This window comes from Musca vetustissima, unplaced genomic scaffold (assembly GCF_032173495.1).
Source record: "Musca vetustissima isolate MV318-11 ecotype Yass unplaced genomic scaffold, APGP_CSIRO_Mvet_v1 utg24678, whole genome shotgun sequence".
Lineage (NCBI taxonomy): Eukaryota > Metazoa > Arthropoda > Insecta > Diptera > Muscidae > Musca > Musca vetustissima.
Window position 1 is genome coordinate 45,809 of NW_026872899.1, and position 15,247 is coordinate 61,055.

The 15,247-nt window shown below is 36.9% G+C and overlaps 2 protein-coding genes across 2 annotated transcripts; one reads left to right on the top strand and one right to left on the bottom strand.

The window, feature by feature from the left end:
- The first annotated feature begins 2,786 nt into the window (after positions 1–2,786).
- On the top strand, positions 2,787–3,727 carry LOC133321349 (large ribosomal subunit protein eL34). Its single transcript, XM_061530443.1, has 3 exons — positions 2,787–2,811; positions 3,114–3,186; positions 3,328–3,727. The coding sequence occupies exons 2-3, from the start codon at positions 3,122–3,124 to the stop codon at positions 3,719–3,721; spliced, it is 459 nt and encodes a 152-aa protein (XP_061386427.1). The 5' UTR covers positions 2,787–2,811; positions 3,114–3,121; the 3' UTR covers positions 3,722–3,727.
- Positions 3,728–8,339: 4,612 nt separating this feature from the next.
- Positions 8,340–8,876, bottom strand: LOC133321339 (uncharacterized). Its single transcript, XM_061530435.1, has one exon. It carries the CDS (start codon positions 8,874–8,876, stop codon positions 8,340–8,342), a length of 537 nt encoding a protein of 178 aa, XP_061386419.1.
- Positions 8,877–15,247: the final 6,371 nt, after the last annotated feature.

Consider the following 15,247-nt stretch of genomic DNA (forward strand, 5'->3'; position numbering starts at 1 on the left):
CAAACTCAGTCTCCGCATACGCAGTTGTTGATTCCAATGGCGATACTCTATCCATTAAAACCCTTGCTGATTTTTCATCTATCTTCACGGCCGAAGCTGCTGGCATTATAGAAGCTATCAATATTGCAATCCATTCACAACAAGAAACAATAATTACTTCCGACAGTTTATCGGTTCTAAAATCGGTGTTATGTACATCAAACAACAGTTGGGCTTCAATTAACAAAATTCGGGATTTGCTAACCGAGAACAACTACATAAAACTTTTCTGGGTACCTGGTCACGTTGGAATTGAAGGAAACGAAAACGCCGATAAAGCAGCAAAGTACGCCTGCACCGCTCCAGTGTTGTTAGATGGAATAATCGAAAAAATAGATTTAAAAACATTTATAAAACACAAACTTAAACAAAATGCTAAACAACAACACATGTTATTTGACCATGTGCACTATGACAAAATAAATCCTAACTGCATAGTGCCCGTCTATCCTACCAATGTACCTAAAAAGCAAGTGCGCATATTTTCGAGACTTCGAATGGGTCATACTATTGCCACACACCAACATCTCATTAACACAAGTTTTGACAACAAGTGTCCCAAATGTGGAAATGTCTACACAGCACAACATATTTTAGAAACATGCAACGCTTTCGACAGAGCCCGCCTCAACTACCTCAACAACGATGGAACGAATATTTTAATATCACCTACTACTGTCAATATTAATAAGATATTAACCTACATACGTCATCTTAAAATTACTATTTAATAAAATTATTAAGAATTGTCAACCGATTTAGCTGATGGCCATTGTAGCCAATGCTAGATACTTTTATTATTAGCATTGTATTTACTATAATGTTAATACTATAATAAATAAATAAATAAATAAATTAAATTTTTTACAGCATTTTTATTCAAAAAAAGGTACTAATGTACCCGGTTATTGAACGTAGGGTTAAAGAAAATTGAAGGACATAAATCCCCGGCCAAGGACTAAATCATGGAAATTGTCTTGACCGTATAAAATATTTCCATAGGCGTATTTAAACTCCACCGAAAATTGTGACAAGCACCAAGCGGCCGATTCCAATATAGGCTAACATAATCTCCTCGATTTTATGAGTAGCTAGGATTTCTGGACAGATTCCCACACATAACATAATTGGCGAACCGGGTTATAACTGAGCCTAAGTTTCCTTTCCGTCCCCCTCTATGAATGTAGTTTTCTTGAGTTATTATTATTATTAAAAAAACACTAAATTTAAAGACCATTTTTGAAATCGAAATGTATTATTGAAAATGTTTTTGAAAATTTACTTCACAGACAATAAATAAAAAAGTTTAAAACCATATGATTGTCACTTACACCTTATTAAATACACCTTGGGCCAGCTGCGATCTACTGGTCTGTTCCCGTACTGCAAGAATCTACCACTTTTTACTACGATAACGAATTTTCCTTTATTATATTGAAGAAAATAGTAAAATCGTGTAGATTCTTGAGGTACGGGAACACACCATATATGTTTTGTCAAAATATTTAATTTCTAATTAGTCAGTAGTCACACGTGCAAAATTTCATGACAAATTTTCTTCTCAATTTCTTTAAAAATTGCATTGTTGTTTAGACACGCAAATAACCCTTGCATTAAATTTATGAATTTTCTTATTCTTCCACACACTCATTTTCTCGTTTGACCATTGTTCATGAAAATTAAAAAATGAAATTAAAAGAAAAAAACTTAATTATAAAAGGAAGTTTTGAATTACTCGAAGAAGCTATAGCCGTAGAATGAAGACCTGTTATGTAGTTTTTTTCTCGCAAAAGGTTTTAATTTTAATAACTGCCTTGACGTTTGTTTGCGGACAGAAAAAATAAAATGAAAGAAAATGCAAAACTTTTCTGCAGCCAACTTCAGTTGTTTACAACGAATAACGAAACAAAAGAGAATTGCGGAGTACAAGTATGTATGTACCCCCTTTTATTCCTCTCACCTCTTTCGCCCATAAACTCAATTTACTTTACCACAAAATTTGCCCGTGTGACTACTGACTTAAAATTACATTTTTATCTATCAAAAGAATGTAAAATAATTTTTCAATGTCAAAAACAAATGTGTAAAAATGCTAGAATAGTATATCAAATTGTGTTAAAAACAAATAAATGGTGCTGGATGCTAACTTTGTCGTTCGCGTTGAACAAATATATAAAATAAACGAAATGTTCTAAAAGACATTTTCGCCACAGCAAAAATGTTTTACCATAATTGTAGATGTAGGGTTGTATCTTTGTAGGAATTTGCCTTCTGTATGACCTGATGTTTGGGCCATGGAACAGACCAATAGTTAATGATTATTAGTCAAAAAACAGGCTTCGTCAAAAAATATTTTATACATGCCGATTCAGTCATGATGCATTTTAGTGTAATTTATATAAAATATACGCTAAATTAAACATTAAATATCTGGTTTAATAAAACGGTCGCTTAGGTTTCCAATGCCATTGAATATATGTCAACTAAGAGATACTTTTAATTTATCCCAAAGTAATGCTGGCTACGCTGGTTTAATAGCGCTGACGTTAATATTTATAAACATTTTTTTAATTTAAAAAAAATATTAGTTTTTAAATTTATAACCTAAATCTATTATTGCAATCCCTAACCCAATAAAAAATACATCTCTTGCGCCACAGTTTTATCGACAATTGACGAAAAAATGACACTGACAGCTGTCAAATGCTGCAGCCAACTTCTCGTCGGTTAACGGCAATACCGACAACTTCCTTTCTAGTTTTTTTCTTGAAGGTATGCGTACTGAAAAAATTTGTGAATGTTAAAAAAATCATGAAAAATCAAAATAAAACAAACTAAATCATGAATATAGTGCTGTGATATTAATAAAAGACATTTCGAAATGTGTGAAACAATGAAACTAATTTGAAATTCTTTGTGTTTTTCTTTTAATTTTTCGCCGACAATTTTGATTGTGCCGATGTGATGTTGACAACAACAAAATGGAATGTTTTGATTGCTGCCTTGGATGAATGATGCTACCGGAATTGTTTGGAATACCTTGAATTTGTTGCTGTCGTTGATTGCCCCTTTAGCCGACAAAATGGTTCAACGTTTGACTTTGAGAAGACGTCTGTCCTACAACACCAAATCCAACAGGAGACGTATGTAAGTAAACAAACAAAAATGAGTGAAGAAGGGAGGGAAATGGTCAGTCAGGAAGGGGATACGTTTCCATGCTCCTCCTGATTGGCCTTCCCTTCGTAGTGTTGAGAATTTTTAATTCTAATGTTTACATTTTGTTTTTAGTGTCCGTACCCCTGGCGGTCGTTTGGTCTACCAATATGTCAAGAAGAACAAGACTGTCCCAAAGTGCGGTCAATGTAAAGAGAAGTTGAAGGGCATCCAACCCTCTCGCCCATGCGAACGTAGCCGTATGTCCAAGCGTTTGAAGACTGTCGCCCGTACCTATGGTGGTGTCCTCTGCCATCGTTGCTTGCGCGAACGCATCGTTCGTGCCTTCTTGATCGAAGAACAAAAGATCGTCAAGGCTTTGAAGAGCCAACGCGAAAGCTTGGTCAAGCCCGTCAAACCCACCAAGGTTGCCGAGAAGAAGCCCACTAAATCCGCTGGCGCCAAGACCGCTGGCAAGTCGGCCGCCAAGAAACCCGCCCAAAAAGCTACCGGCAAATCCAAGAAGTAAATCAAAAAAAAACTCTTGGAACTTTGATGTAAAACAAAAAATACCACTCCTGTCCTCCTGATATGCGAAAATCATAGAAGGGAGAATTTCTTTATTTTTTAAAAAGAAATTATTGGTTTTTAAGTGTGATGATGCGTGTGTTTCGTATAAAACAATAAAAAAGTTGAAAAAACAAAAACAACGAGAAATGTTTTGAAAATCAACAAAAATTAACATGTGCATGGTGATGATGTGATTGGAAAATGTTCTATGAAGGTGGCATTTGTTGAAAGTGATTGAAATGAAAAAACGATTTGGAGAAGAGGAAGAAAAGGAGGGACTATTATTAGATTTATGCAAACTTTGAAGATTCTGATCTTACGGTCAACTAACAAATTAAATATCAGTGCAATAAAAAAATTCAAAATGAAGCAGTCGTACGAAGTTGTAGCCCAGTTGAAACAAAGCAGGATCTCCAATTAAATATTTCATTCTTATAAGATGCCATCCCAATTGTTTGAGATCTAATTCGATGAGTATTGAATATTAAGACTGATAGTTTAGAATATTGCTGTAGATATCCATGGGGTTATTATGAAGCACTTCGGGTGTAGTACATTTTTTCGAACACACGATAGCTAAGTTTAGATTTTAAATGAACATGTTTTCTAAATTATATCCTGACTATAAGCTCAAAGCCAATTTTTAATAGACCGCTCAAGCTATAAACATGTATGTATTAAAGATTATTTATTCAAGGAGTATTCGACTTCGAAGCGTGGTCATGAAGAATCTGTCCTTTGACATTTAAATAATAATTTCTTTAAGGCCTATTGGAGAAATAGGTGAGCATTTTTTAAAGCATATTTCTTTAAGAACGATTGGGCCTTCATGCGTGTATATTTGATTAGTATTTCTTTAGGGACCAATAAGGCTCTATGCATGTTTTTTTTAAGAACATTTCATATTTCTTAGGAACCAAAATCATGGATTAATAGGGACCTAGGCATGGATTTTGTAAAGAATATCATATTCTTAATAATATCTCTTCAGGAACTATTGTGCTTCTAGGAGAGGATTTTTAAAGTAATAATTCTTCAGGACCATTACTGCTCGAGGCTTCGATTAGAAAAAAAAAAATATTTTTTCAGGGACTATTGGGCCTCTAGGAGAGGATATTCTTATATTTTGGCTCTAGGGGTGATTTTATGAACGAATCATTGAGGCTTTGGCATAGATTAAAAAATATATTTCTTCAAAGGCTATTAGGGCTCTAGACGTGTATTTTTTAAAGAATATTTCTTCTAGGGCTATTTGGTCTCAAGGCGTGGATTTTTAAACAATGTTTTATCTGATTCTATTAGGGGTCAAGGCGTGGATTTTTAAACAATATTTCATCAGATTCTATTAGGGCTCTATACGTGGATTTATAAAGAAAATTTCTTCAGATACTGCCGGGGTCTATGCGTGGATTTTTTAAAGAATATTTCTTCTAGGGCTATTTAGGCTCAAGGCGTGGATTTTTAAACAATATTTCATCAGATTCTATTAGGGCTCTATACGTGGATTTATAAAGAACATTTCTTCAGATACTGCCGGGGTCTATGCATGGATTTTTTAAAGAATATTTCTTAAGAGCCCATTTGGGCTCTAGACGTGGATTTTTTAAAGAATATTTCATCAGGGGTTATTGGGCCTCTAGGCGTCGATTTTTTAAAGAATATTTCATCGGCGATTATTGGGCCTCTATGTGGGGATTTTTAAAAAACATTTCTTCGGAGACTATTTTGGCTCCGGGGGTGATTTTTATGAATATTTCTTCAAAGGCTATTTGGGGTCTAGTGTGCATTAAAAAAGAATATTTTGTCAGGGATTATTGGGCCTTTAGGCGTTGATTTTTAAAATAATATTCCATCAGGGATTATTGGACTTCTAGGTGGGGATATTTAATGAACATGTTTTCAGATACTATTTTAGCTCTAGGGGTGATTTTTTAGAGAACATTTTTTCGGAGACTATCTTGGCTCTAGGGGTAATTTTTAAAAAAACATTTTTCAGGCTCGAGGCTTGGTTTTTTAAAGAAAATTTCAGATAAAAATCAGATACTGCTGGGATTATTGGACTTCTAGGTAGCAATATTTCCAGGGGTGATTTTTTAAATAATATTATTTTTTAGGTGTAGATTTTTTATAGAAAATGTCTTCAGAGGCTGTTAGGGCTCTAGGAGTGTATTTCTGTTAAAGAATATTTCTCAAAAGACAATTAGGGCTCTAGTTGTGAATTTTTAAACAATATTTCTTTAGAGGCTGATAGTATTTGATTTTTATACTTCTTTGGAGCGCAGCATGGATTTTTACAAGAAAAATTTTTAAAGATCATTTGGATTCTAGGTTAGAATTTTGTATTTCTTCAGGGACCATTGCGGATTTTGGCGTGAATTATTTCCTCAGAGACCATTGAAACTGTAGGTGTGGATTTTTTTTAATATGGGGGCTTTTTGGTGTCGAGAAATTCATTTCTGATAATTATATTTACCTATGACCATCGCCAGAGGGTATTTCTAATGCCCACCTTGTTCATGGTGGAGTGTATAAAAAGAGTTCGGCCCGGCCGATCTTAACAACGTTTTCACTTGAGTTGTGGGCAATTTTTACAAACTATATCAGCGTGGTCCAGCGTGGCTTATTTCATAAATATTATCAATAAATATTAGGTTCCTAAACATGGTTTTTGAAAAAATCTATTACTGCAAGGATTGGATTTTGTAATGAACAATTTTTGAGTAGCCTATTATAACCAGACTCCCCCTCTTCAGTTCCTCTAAAAAGACGCCCAAACTGTAGCTCCTCTAAAAAGAATCCAAACTTTAGCTCCTCTAAAAAGATTACCCGATCTTCAGCTTCTGTTGATGGCCGCACAGCCATCAAGCCGTACGTGGGTACCACACCGATGGACACCGATGACGACCTCATCGAGTTGGACCTGTAGTCATCGGCGTCCTCCCATCTCATAAAGGGGAACATAATCGATTTCCGCCCATCACTAATCACTCTTGAAAAAGTAGTGCAACAAAAAAGATCGTCCTGATCCTTATTTTTGTAAAACCCCCAACTACCCAAATCCAATCAATAAATCTGTCGCCTGACAGCATTTTCAATAATCAAAACAGTGAACCGTTTTCTCCTTTTTTATTTATTTGTGCGCACCATCACGTGAGTATAAAACGTATACTTGTGGTGTTGTCCGTATATTTCGTATGTGTTGTAGTTGTTGCTTTTGCCGGCAACTCCTAATCCTAAGGCTCTAAATTCGTCTGAATTTAGACTTAAAACCAGATCCTACGTCCTTGTGGGAATCTGTACAGCTTCTCTAAGTAGACTTATAAAGCTTCAGTTCGTCTATAAACACTCCCGGAGCGTCTTCTATAATGACTTACCAATCACGAATACAATTAACTATTCCAAGAACTTAAGGGGACCCCCCCCCCATTCTCGGTGTCAAAATTTTTTTTGATTTAATTCGAATCTACTCTAATTCTAGAATGTTCCTACAAAATTTCACGTGAAAATCTCAAGAACTCTTGAAGATATAGCCGATTTATTGTGTCAGCATCAAGTGACGGTTAAAGGGCTTCTTAAACTTTAAACGCGTTTTTCACAAAACGAATGGCGGGCACGATAACTCAAAATCTAATAATCCAATCGGTTTCAAATTTTGACACGTTTCTCTGGGAGTGTGTAGCTCTCGTATGAACTAGGATAAAGCCAATCGGTGAAGATCTTCTTTATTTTTTAACTTAGTTTGTGGTAAAAAATAGGCGATTTTCCATAAAAAAATTTTCAAAGTTCCGCCATTTTGTTAATTGTTGTGCGAAGTCAATAATCCTAGTTCATACGAGAGCCAGACATGTCCTCTTTCTAACACAGTTGGAATTTTCGGATTCCGATGTTCCAGTGAGGAGTTATCATGCCCGCCATCGAAAATATGGACTTTTCTTTGAACCCAAAAAACGACAACAAAACAACAACAACAAATTTTGGTAAATTATTTTTCTTCCTTTTTAAATCTTCAAATATATATGTGCCAAGTTACAAACCTTAACAAGCATTGGTATTCATTTACCAGCCCATTTAAAATCTTAAAAATAAAAAATCGAGAATGGGGGGGGGGGTTCCCTTAATATAAACAACCAAGGACCGGCCATTATTATGGGCACAGCCATGCTGTCAAGTCGGTTACTATCCATTCTAGTCTTTATTATAGAAAGAAGAAGACTCAATAATTATACTTACTTATTTATCCATTCTAGTTCATGACTGTGAAGTTGCTCTGCATAACTAAATATTTTTGGTACCCAGAATATAGTGAAATACATGTTATTGTAGAAGCTAATTGCATTTTGAGGGGTCTGTAAGACAACGTACTGCCAAAACAAAATTGGATGGCCAATTTGAGTCAATTGGAGCTCTCTTTCGAAGTCAAATACCTTTATACAGCTATTGACCATCGATTGACGTCTCTTCATAGTATTCTATTCCAGCATTAGCTCTATACGAAGAATTTACTTACCAACGGCTTTCTTATAAAACAAATTTTGTTGTTATTGTTTTGTATAAAAAAAGTTAAAAAATAAATTATATTATTCAGCATCAACATGACAATTTTCACTTGGTAACATTTCCAATATAACATCAAATATTTTACATAGTTCATCACGACCATCCATCAGCGTAGAAATTCCCAACAATTTCCATTTTTGTTTTAAATCTGGCAATTTTAAAATATCCACCAAACAATTGACATCAAATGCCGGTAACAAATCAATTTTGTTACCCAAGACCAATAAGATAGCATCACTTAAATTCTCATTCGTTTCAAATACATTGTGCAGATCTTCTTGGGCTTCTGCATAACGTTCCTTATCGGCCACATCAACGACATAAATAACAATTGATTTATTTTCAGTATAAAAATTCCGTAAGATTCGTACGGTATTGAGGCCACCAATTTCGTAAATGGTATATTGTTGTCCCTTATATTCGATAGTTTCAACATTATAACCCAATGTGGTTATTAGATTAACCATGGGACCCTCTTTGAGGGTATAGTGTAGTCTAGTTTTGCCTGCATTATCCAGGCCCACCATTAATATTTCAATTTCTTTCTTATTGGCCATAAGAAAGTGTTTTTGGTTTGTTGTTGTTTATCGAACTGCGTTGTTAGTGGGCTCTCTTCGTTGACTGCCAATAATTAATCTAAATGCATTGAGTTGGTCTCATGAGAATGACGTGTTTTTTTTATAAAAATATGTGTGTTTGTAGATCCCCCTTAGAAATGTAATTGATCAGTTTTTAAAAATAATCGAACCTAAATGTTTCATCGTTAAAATTCAAACTACGATTTTAACGGGTTATTGCCTCTTAAAAAATTGAGAGGAAAAGGCTCAGAGGCAATAGGTTATCTGAAAAGTACTGAGAATTCACTTTGTCCTTTTCACGGTGAAGGTGTCTGACAGCACAGTTTTGTCGAAACAAAATGTATATTACCTAGGACTATCAAAATACTTATAATGGTTCGGGATCTCTATTTATTTGGAGGGTGTATTCAAACTGATATTAATAATTTTCGGTAAAAGATTTGACACCCAATGACAACACAACATATCCAACTAAAGTTTATTCGGATGAAAAATGTGTCCGAAACCCTCGCAATTCCGAAATTTGGGGGATACTCTTATATGGGGGCATTACCCTACGTATAAATTAATAAATGTATAAATTAATCTCGTTGAAATCCGTTCAGATTTAGTTATAGCTTCTACATATATATTTTCGTGCGTTACACAAAATTTTCCACAACGTACTGAAGTTAGTATAACCAATAAGTTAGATATAAATGCTACACCAAACTCCCCAGGTGCTTGGCAGGTTCAGATTTAGATATAGCTACTATACGAGTATATAGTTTCGTCCGATTTTAAGTAAAAGGTGACCAAAGACCCAAAGTTAGGCAGTTTGCTACAAAATGTTGGCACAACATACTTAAATAAGTATTGCCTAATGTTTGCCAAGTTTTGTAGGAATCGGTTCAGATTTAGATATACCTCCCAGATATAGTTTCGTCCGATTTTATGTAAATGGTGCATCAAAGACCTGAACTTAGGCCGATTAACACAAAATTTTGCACAACGTACTGAAGTTAATGTAATCAATGGTGTGGAAAGTTTTTTTTGAAATCGGTTCAGTAAATGATGCACCAAGAACTCAAAATATGGTTGATGTATATTTTATATATATTTCCGTCCGATTTTAAGTAAATGGTGCACCAAACCCCCCATGTTTATCATATACAAATATATAGCAATCCCACGGCGGCGGGTTCTACGATACCGGATTGACCCGATTTATTTGGCCATCGGCTGCCAACCCAGTTATAATCCCGACCACTAACTACCCTAAAATACTCGGGGTCACATTCGACAGCATGTTCAAGTCGTCCGCGCAAACCACAGCTATGTGCGATAAGCTGAAAAGTAGAAACTAGGTCCTCAAGTCGCTTGCCGGCAGCACTTGGGGCGCAGATAAGGAAACCTTGTTGACCACTTACCAAGTGATAGGTCGGTCTGTGGCTAGCTATGCGGTTCCATTGTGGTCTGCGAATTCCAGTGATACACAATGGAGAAATATTCAGACCTATCAGAATGCCGCCCTGAGGACAGCGACAGGGTGCCTCCTCATGACACCAGTGGACCATCTTTATGAGGAGACGAAGATCCTTCCCGTACGCCAGCATAGCAATATGCTTTCGTTGCAGTACCTGCTCGGGTGTTTCAGGGACGATCATCCCAACCATCATATGGTGGATAGGACTCCCCCACCCAGGTGTGTCAGGAAGGATCTGCATGATCTAGAGAGAGAGGTCCAACGATACAAAAGGGAACCTCTAGATTAAGTTGCAGGTCTGAATGGCATTCATACAGATGCAGTAGCCGCAGCGCTGAATGGTTACAAAGTGAATGCCGTCCTCGGAGCTCACCCCCACTCATTGCAGCTGAGGAACGTCAGCTGCCCAGACAAACCAGAGTAGTTTTGGCTCAGTTACGTTCTGGATGGTGCAGTCGGCTCAATTTGTATTGGGCACGGATTGATGACCAGGTGCAGGATGTCTGCCCAGCATGTGGTACAGGCCCTCATACCACACTGCACTTGTTCAATTGCCCAGCCAAATCTACTCACCTTAGTCCGGAGGATCTGTGGTTACAGCCAGTGGAGGTAGCTGCATTTCTAAATCTGGAGGCAGAACTGGAGGAAACTTAACAGGAAATATACAATTCATATAAACTGCTACAACAACAACAAGTTTATCATATATTTATCTAAATAATCGACGGGTGTCCTATTTATATTTGCTTTTAATTGATTTAAATAATTTTATCCCATTGTTAGAAACCACTATATATCTGACCAAGTGGAAGATATAGTATAGGTTACAGAATGACATGTTTATGGATCCGATTTCCGGTTAATGGTGGTGGTTTCTACTTGAAATAACCCAAGCTTCTAGCTTAAAATTATTCCTTAAAAATAATAAATTCAAGAATAAGTTAAATGTCTGTTTACAACAATTTTTTCTTTTGGAAGAAATCAAAACTTTTCGCCAATTTGGCTTCTAAAATTCTACTATGGACAATTTGAGAAGTTCACACACTCGGCCTTTGGTCGATGATTTACTCGTCTGTGAGACTTTATAGACTTCTATAAATACAGCCGAAGCTTCTGTTTTTTTTAATAAAGAATATACGAGCTTCTCTAACTTGAGATTGTCTATGAATACACTTCCAGCTGCAATTCGCCATAGGAATCAGGAATGTGCCTTAACTAGCCCAACAAATTATTAGAAATAACCTAGGACCGGTGACTATTATGCCAAGAGCCAAACGGACTTTAAGGCAATAAAGTCGCGGACTCTAAAGTCCAAAGTAGTTCATGATGTGCAAAGGCTCTCTGGCCTTCAGTTCGTCTTTAAGGACACCCAAGCCTTCAACTTGTCTATAATGACTTCCTGCTTTAGTTCGCCTAAAAAGAAACCATTATGTTCGTCTATAAAGACCCTCGGCTTTCAATTTGTCTATACAGATGTCCTACCATATCATCCTTGTATTCAGCTCGTCTGTAAATATTCCCTGAGATTAAACTTGTCTATGAAGACTCACTGGAATTCTATAAACATTACCTTTAATTTGTCCGTAAAGACTCCTTTAAAATCCTGCATAAAAACTCTTTTCAGCTCGTCTATGAAGACTTCATTCAGATTGTCTGTAAAAACTTCCTGCTTCATCTCGTCTATAAAAGTCTTCTTCCGAGCTCGTTTATAAGGACTCCCTCATAGCTCGTTTATGAAGACTCCCACCAGCTCGACTATGAAAGACTCAATTCAGCTCATTTATAAACACTCTCCATCACTTCCTTGATAATCTGCGTTGAATTCCATGAAAGAAAGATTCCATTCAGAGCTCGTCTATAAAGACTTCCTTCAAATCTCGTCTAAAAAACTTTCAGAGCTTGTCTACAAAATACTCCTTTAAGACCGTCTATTAAAGCTTACCTATAAATACACCCAATAGTTCATCAATAAAGGCTGCCTTCAGTTCTTCTTCGTCCAAAAATTCACCTTCAAGTCCTCTGCAGAGACTTCATTCATCTCTTCTACAGACTCGCTGCTCCAGTTGGCCTATAAATACTCCCTTCAACTCATCTATAAATGGCTCAACTAACTCGTTCTTGTTTCAGCTTGCCTATAAAACCACCCTCCAAATGGTTTCAAAACTTTTCGAGAAAAAAAAAACATAAAATTCAATTTTTCCCATTTCAAATATTATAAAATACAACTCTACATTCCGTTCTCCCCACCAAGCAATTGGAGCCAAATCAGTTATCGATAACACACCGTATCCAACTGTCATCGTTTGTCGCCTGTCATCACTAGTTTTGTGTGAAAATGGCCGATAAAATGTTTTGTTCTCGCGACGGTCTTCGAATTTTTAAGTGTTTTGTGTTATTTCCAATCATCTTTTTGAATTTCCAATCAGGTTAGTGTGAACTACAAACTCCACCGATTCTAATTTCATTGAAATGCCCGCAAAATATCCAATGAATTATGTAAAAAACTGAAAACAATTTGTGTCGAAAAATGCCAATGTTGATTTGTTTTTTTCTTATTTTTACTTTATTCTTCCATTTCTTTGCGTTTCGTTGTTCTCCCGTGTGCATTTTGCAAATTGCTTCGTGAGTGAATTCTATTGTGCTCTCTGTTACTCCAATAAGAAAAACAGGTGTTGACAGGCCAGAAGAGAAGAGAAGAAGAAAAACAAACAACAAATGTGTGGAGGTGTATGGAAGTGTGCGTGTGTTTGCATGAAGATGGAATGTTTGCGGCGTGTGTTGCTGTTGTTGTTTTTGTGTGTGAATTTTTTTGTTTGAGAGGAAATAATAGTTTGTTTTGGTGTTTTTTTGAATACTTTTGTTTATTTAATTAAATTTATTTATGTGGTGTGGTATTTGGATCTCTTTACGAGTGGTGTTTGTTGTTGTTGTTTTGTGTGAGATATGAGTTAAATGTTTATCGAGGAATTGTGTTAAGGAATGAGGCTTAGGTAATGGAGCAAATTCTCGTTCAACATGCCGCAAAATAATATAACTGTGCTATACATCACTAGATGGCGCCAAATAATTTTCAGTGTTTATTCTTTACAAAGCAGCTTTATAGATGAGCAGGAGGCAGCAGGACGAGCTGAAGGGAGTCTTCATAGACGAGCTCTGAAAGGAGTCTTTATAGACGAGCTCTGAAGGGTGTCTTTCATGGACGAGCTCTGAAGGGAGTCTTTCATAGACGAGCTAGGAAGGGAGTCTTTATAGATGAGCTCTGAAGGAATCCTTTATGGAGGAGCTGAAGGAAGTCCTTTATAGATGAGCTCTGAAGGAATCCTTTATGGAGGAGCTGAAGGAAGTCCTTTATAGATGAGCTCTGAAGGGAGTCTTTATAGACGAGCTCTGAAGGGAGTCTTTCATAGATAAGCTCTGAAGGGAGTATTTCATAGATGAGCTCTGAAGTGAGTCTTTCGTAGACGAGCTCTGAAGGGAGTCTTTATAGACGAGCTCTGAAGGGAGTCTTTAGAGACGAGCTCTGAAGGGAGTCTTTTATAAATGAGCTCTGAAGGGAGTCTTTCATAGATGAGCTCTGAAGGGAGTCTTTCGTAGACGAGCTGAATGGAGTCTTTCATAGACGAGGTGAAGGATGCCTTTATGGAAGGACTAGCTGAAGGGAGTCTTTATGGAAGGACGAATTCTGAAGGGAATCTTTACAGACAAACTAAAGACCAGGGAGTTTTTCATAGACGAGTTTAAGGTCAGGGTGTTTGTGGATAAGCGAAAGAACACAGTTTTGTTTTTTTATTTTATAGACCACCTGAAAGCCAGGGAATTTTTAGAGATGAGCATGTGGTCAATAAGTTTTCATATAACAAATGATGGCTATTCAGTCAAGGAGTCTTTATAAACGAAGCTGAAGGCCGGGTAATCACTATAGCTGAGCTAAAGGCTAGGGAGTATTTTTCTCTATTTCAGCACTTGAACTTACCACTATTTTAATTTTTGATCCCATTATTGATGACATATGTGGGAGGTTAAACGTCGACATAGCTGATCTCGTAAATTTCTTCCATTTGAGGAATATGAAAATATCCTTCACAAAATCAACGGTCACACTGTTCACCACATGGACGTCTGATATGAAGCTCCCACTGAACATAATGGTCGATGGAGAACTGATTTCGACCACTAACTACCCCAAGATACGGGGGTAACGTTCGACAGCCTTTTCAAGTCGTCTGTGTTAGCCACGGCTTTATGCGATAAGCTGAGAACAAGATCCTCAAGTCGCTAGCCGGCATCACTTGGGACGCTGACCAAGAAACATTGTTGCTGACCTCTTATAAAACAATAGGCCGACCAGTGGTAAGCTATGCGACGTCAGTGTGGTTTGCGAACTGCAACAGGGTGTCTCCTCATGAAAATGGTCCATTGGAGTCATGTGGAGACACCCTGTTGCAGTTGTTAGGCCAGCATTATTGCAGGTCTGGATATTCTTCCACTGCGTATGAGTTAAGATCTTACCCGGCACAATTATATGTTGTCGGTGTTGTACTTGCGTGGATGCTATCGTCAAGAACACCGCTGTCTTATGGACAGGACTCCCCCTGACCACCCACGTCAGAAGTGATCTTCATGATCTAGAGGGAGAGAGGTCCAAATATATAAACATGAACCCCTAGATCAAGAAACCTATCAAGCAGGACTCCCCCTGACCAGACACGTCATGATCTAGAGAGAGAGGTCCAAAGATATAAACATCCTGAACCTCTAGATCTAGAAACCTATCAAGTATGGTATTCACATGGTAGTAGAGGTAGTAGAGCAATATCGTTTGAATGTCATGATCGGAGATCACCCCCATCTACCACAGCAGAGGAGAAGCAGTTGCGCAGACAAA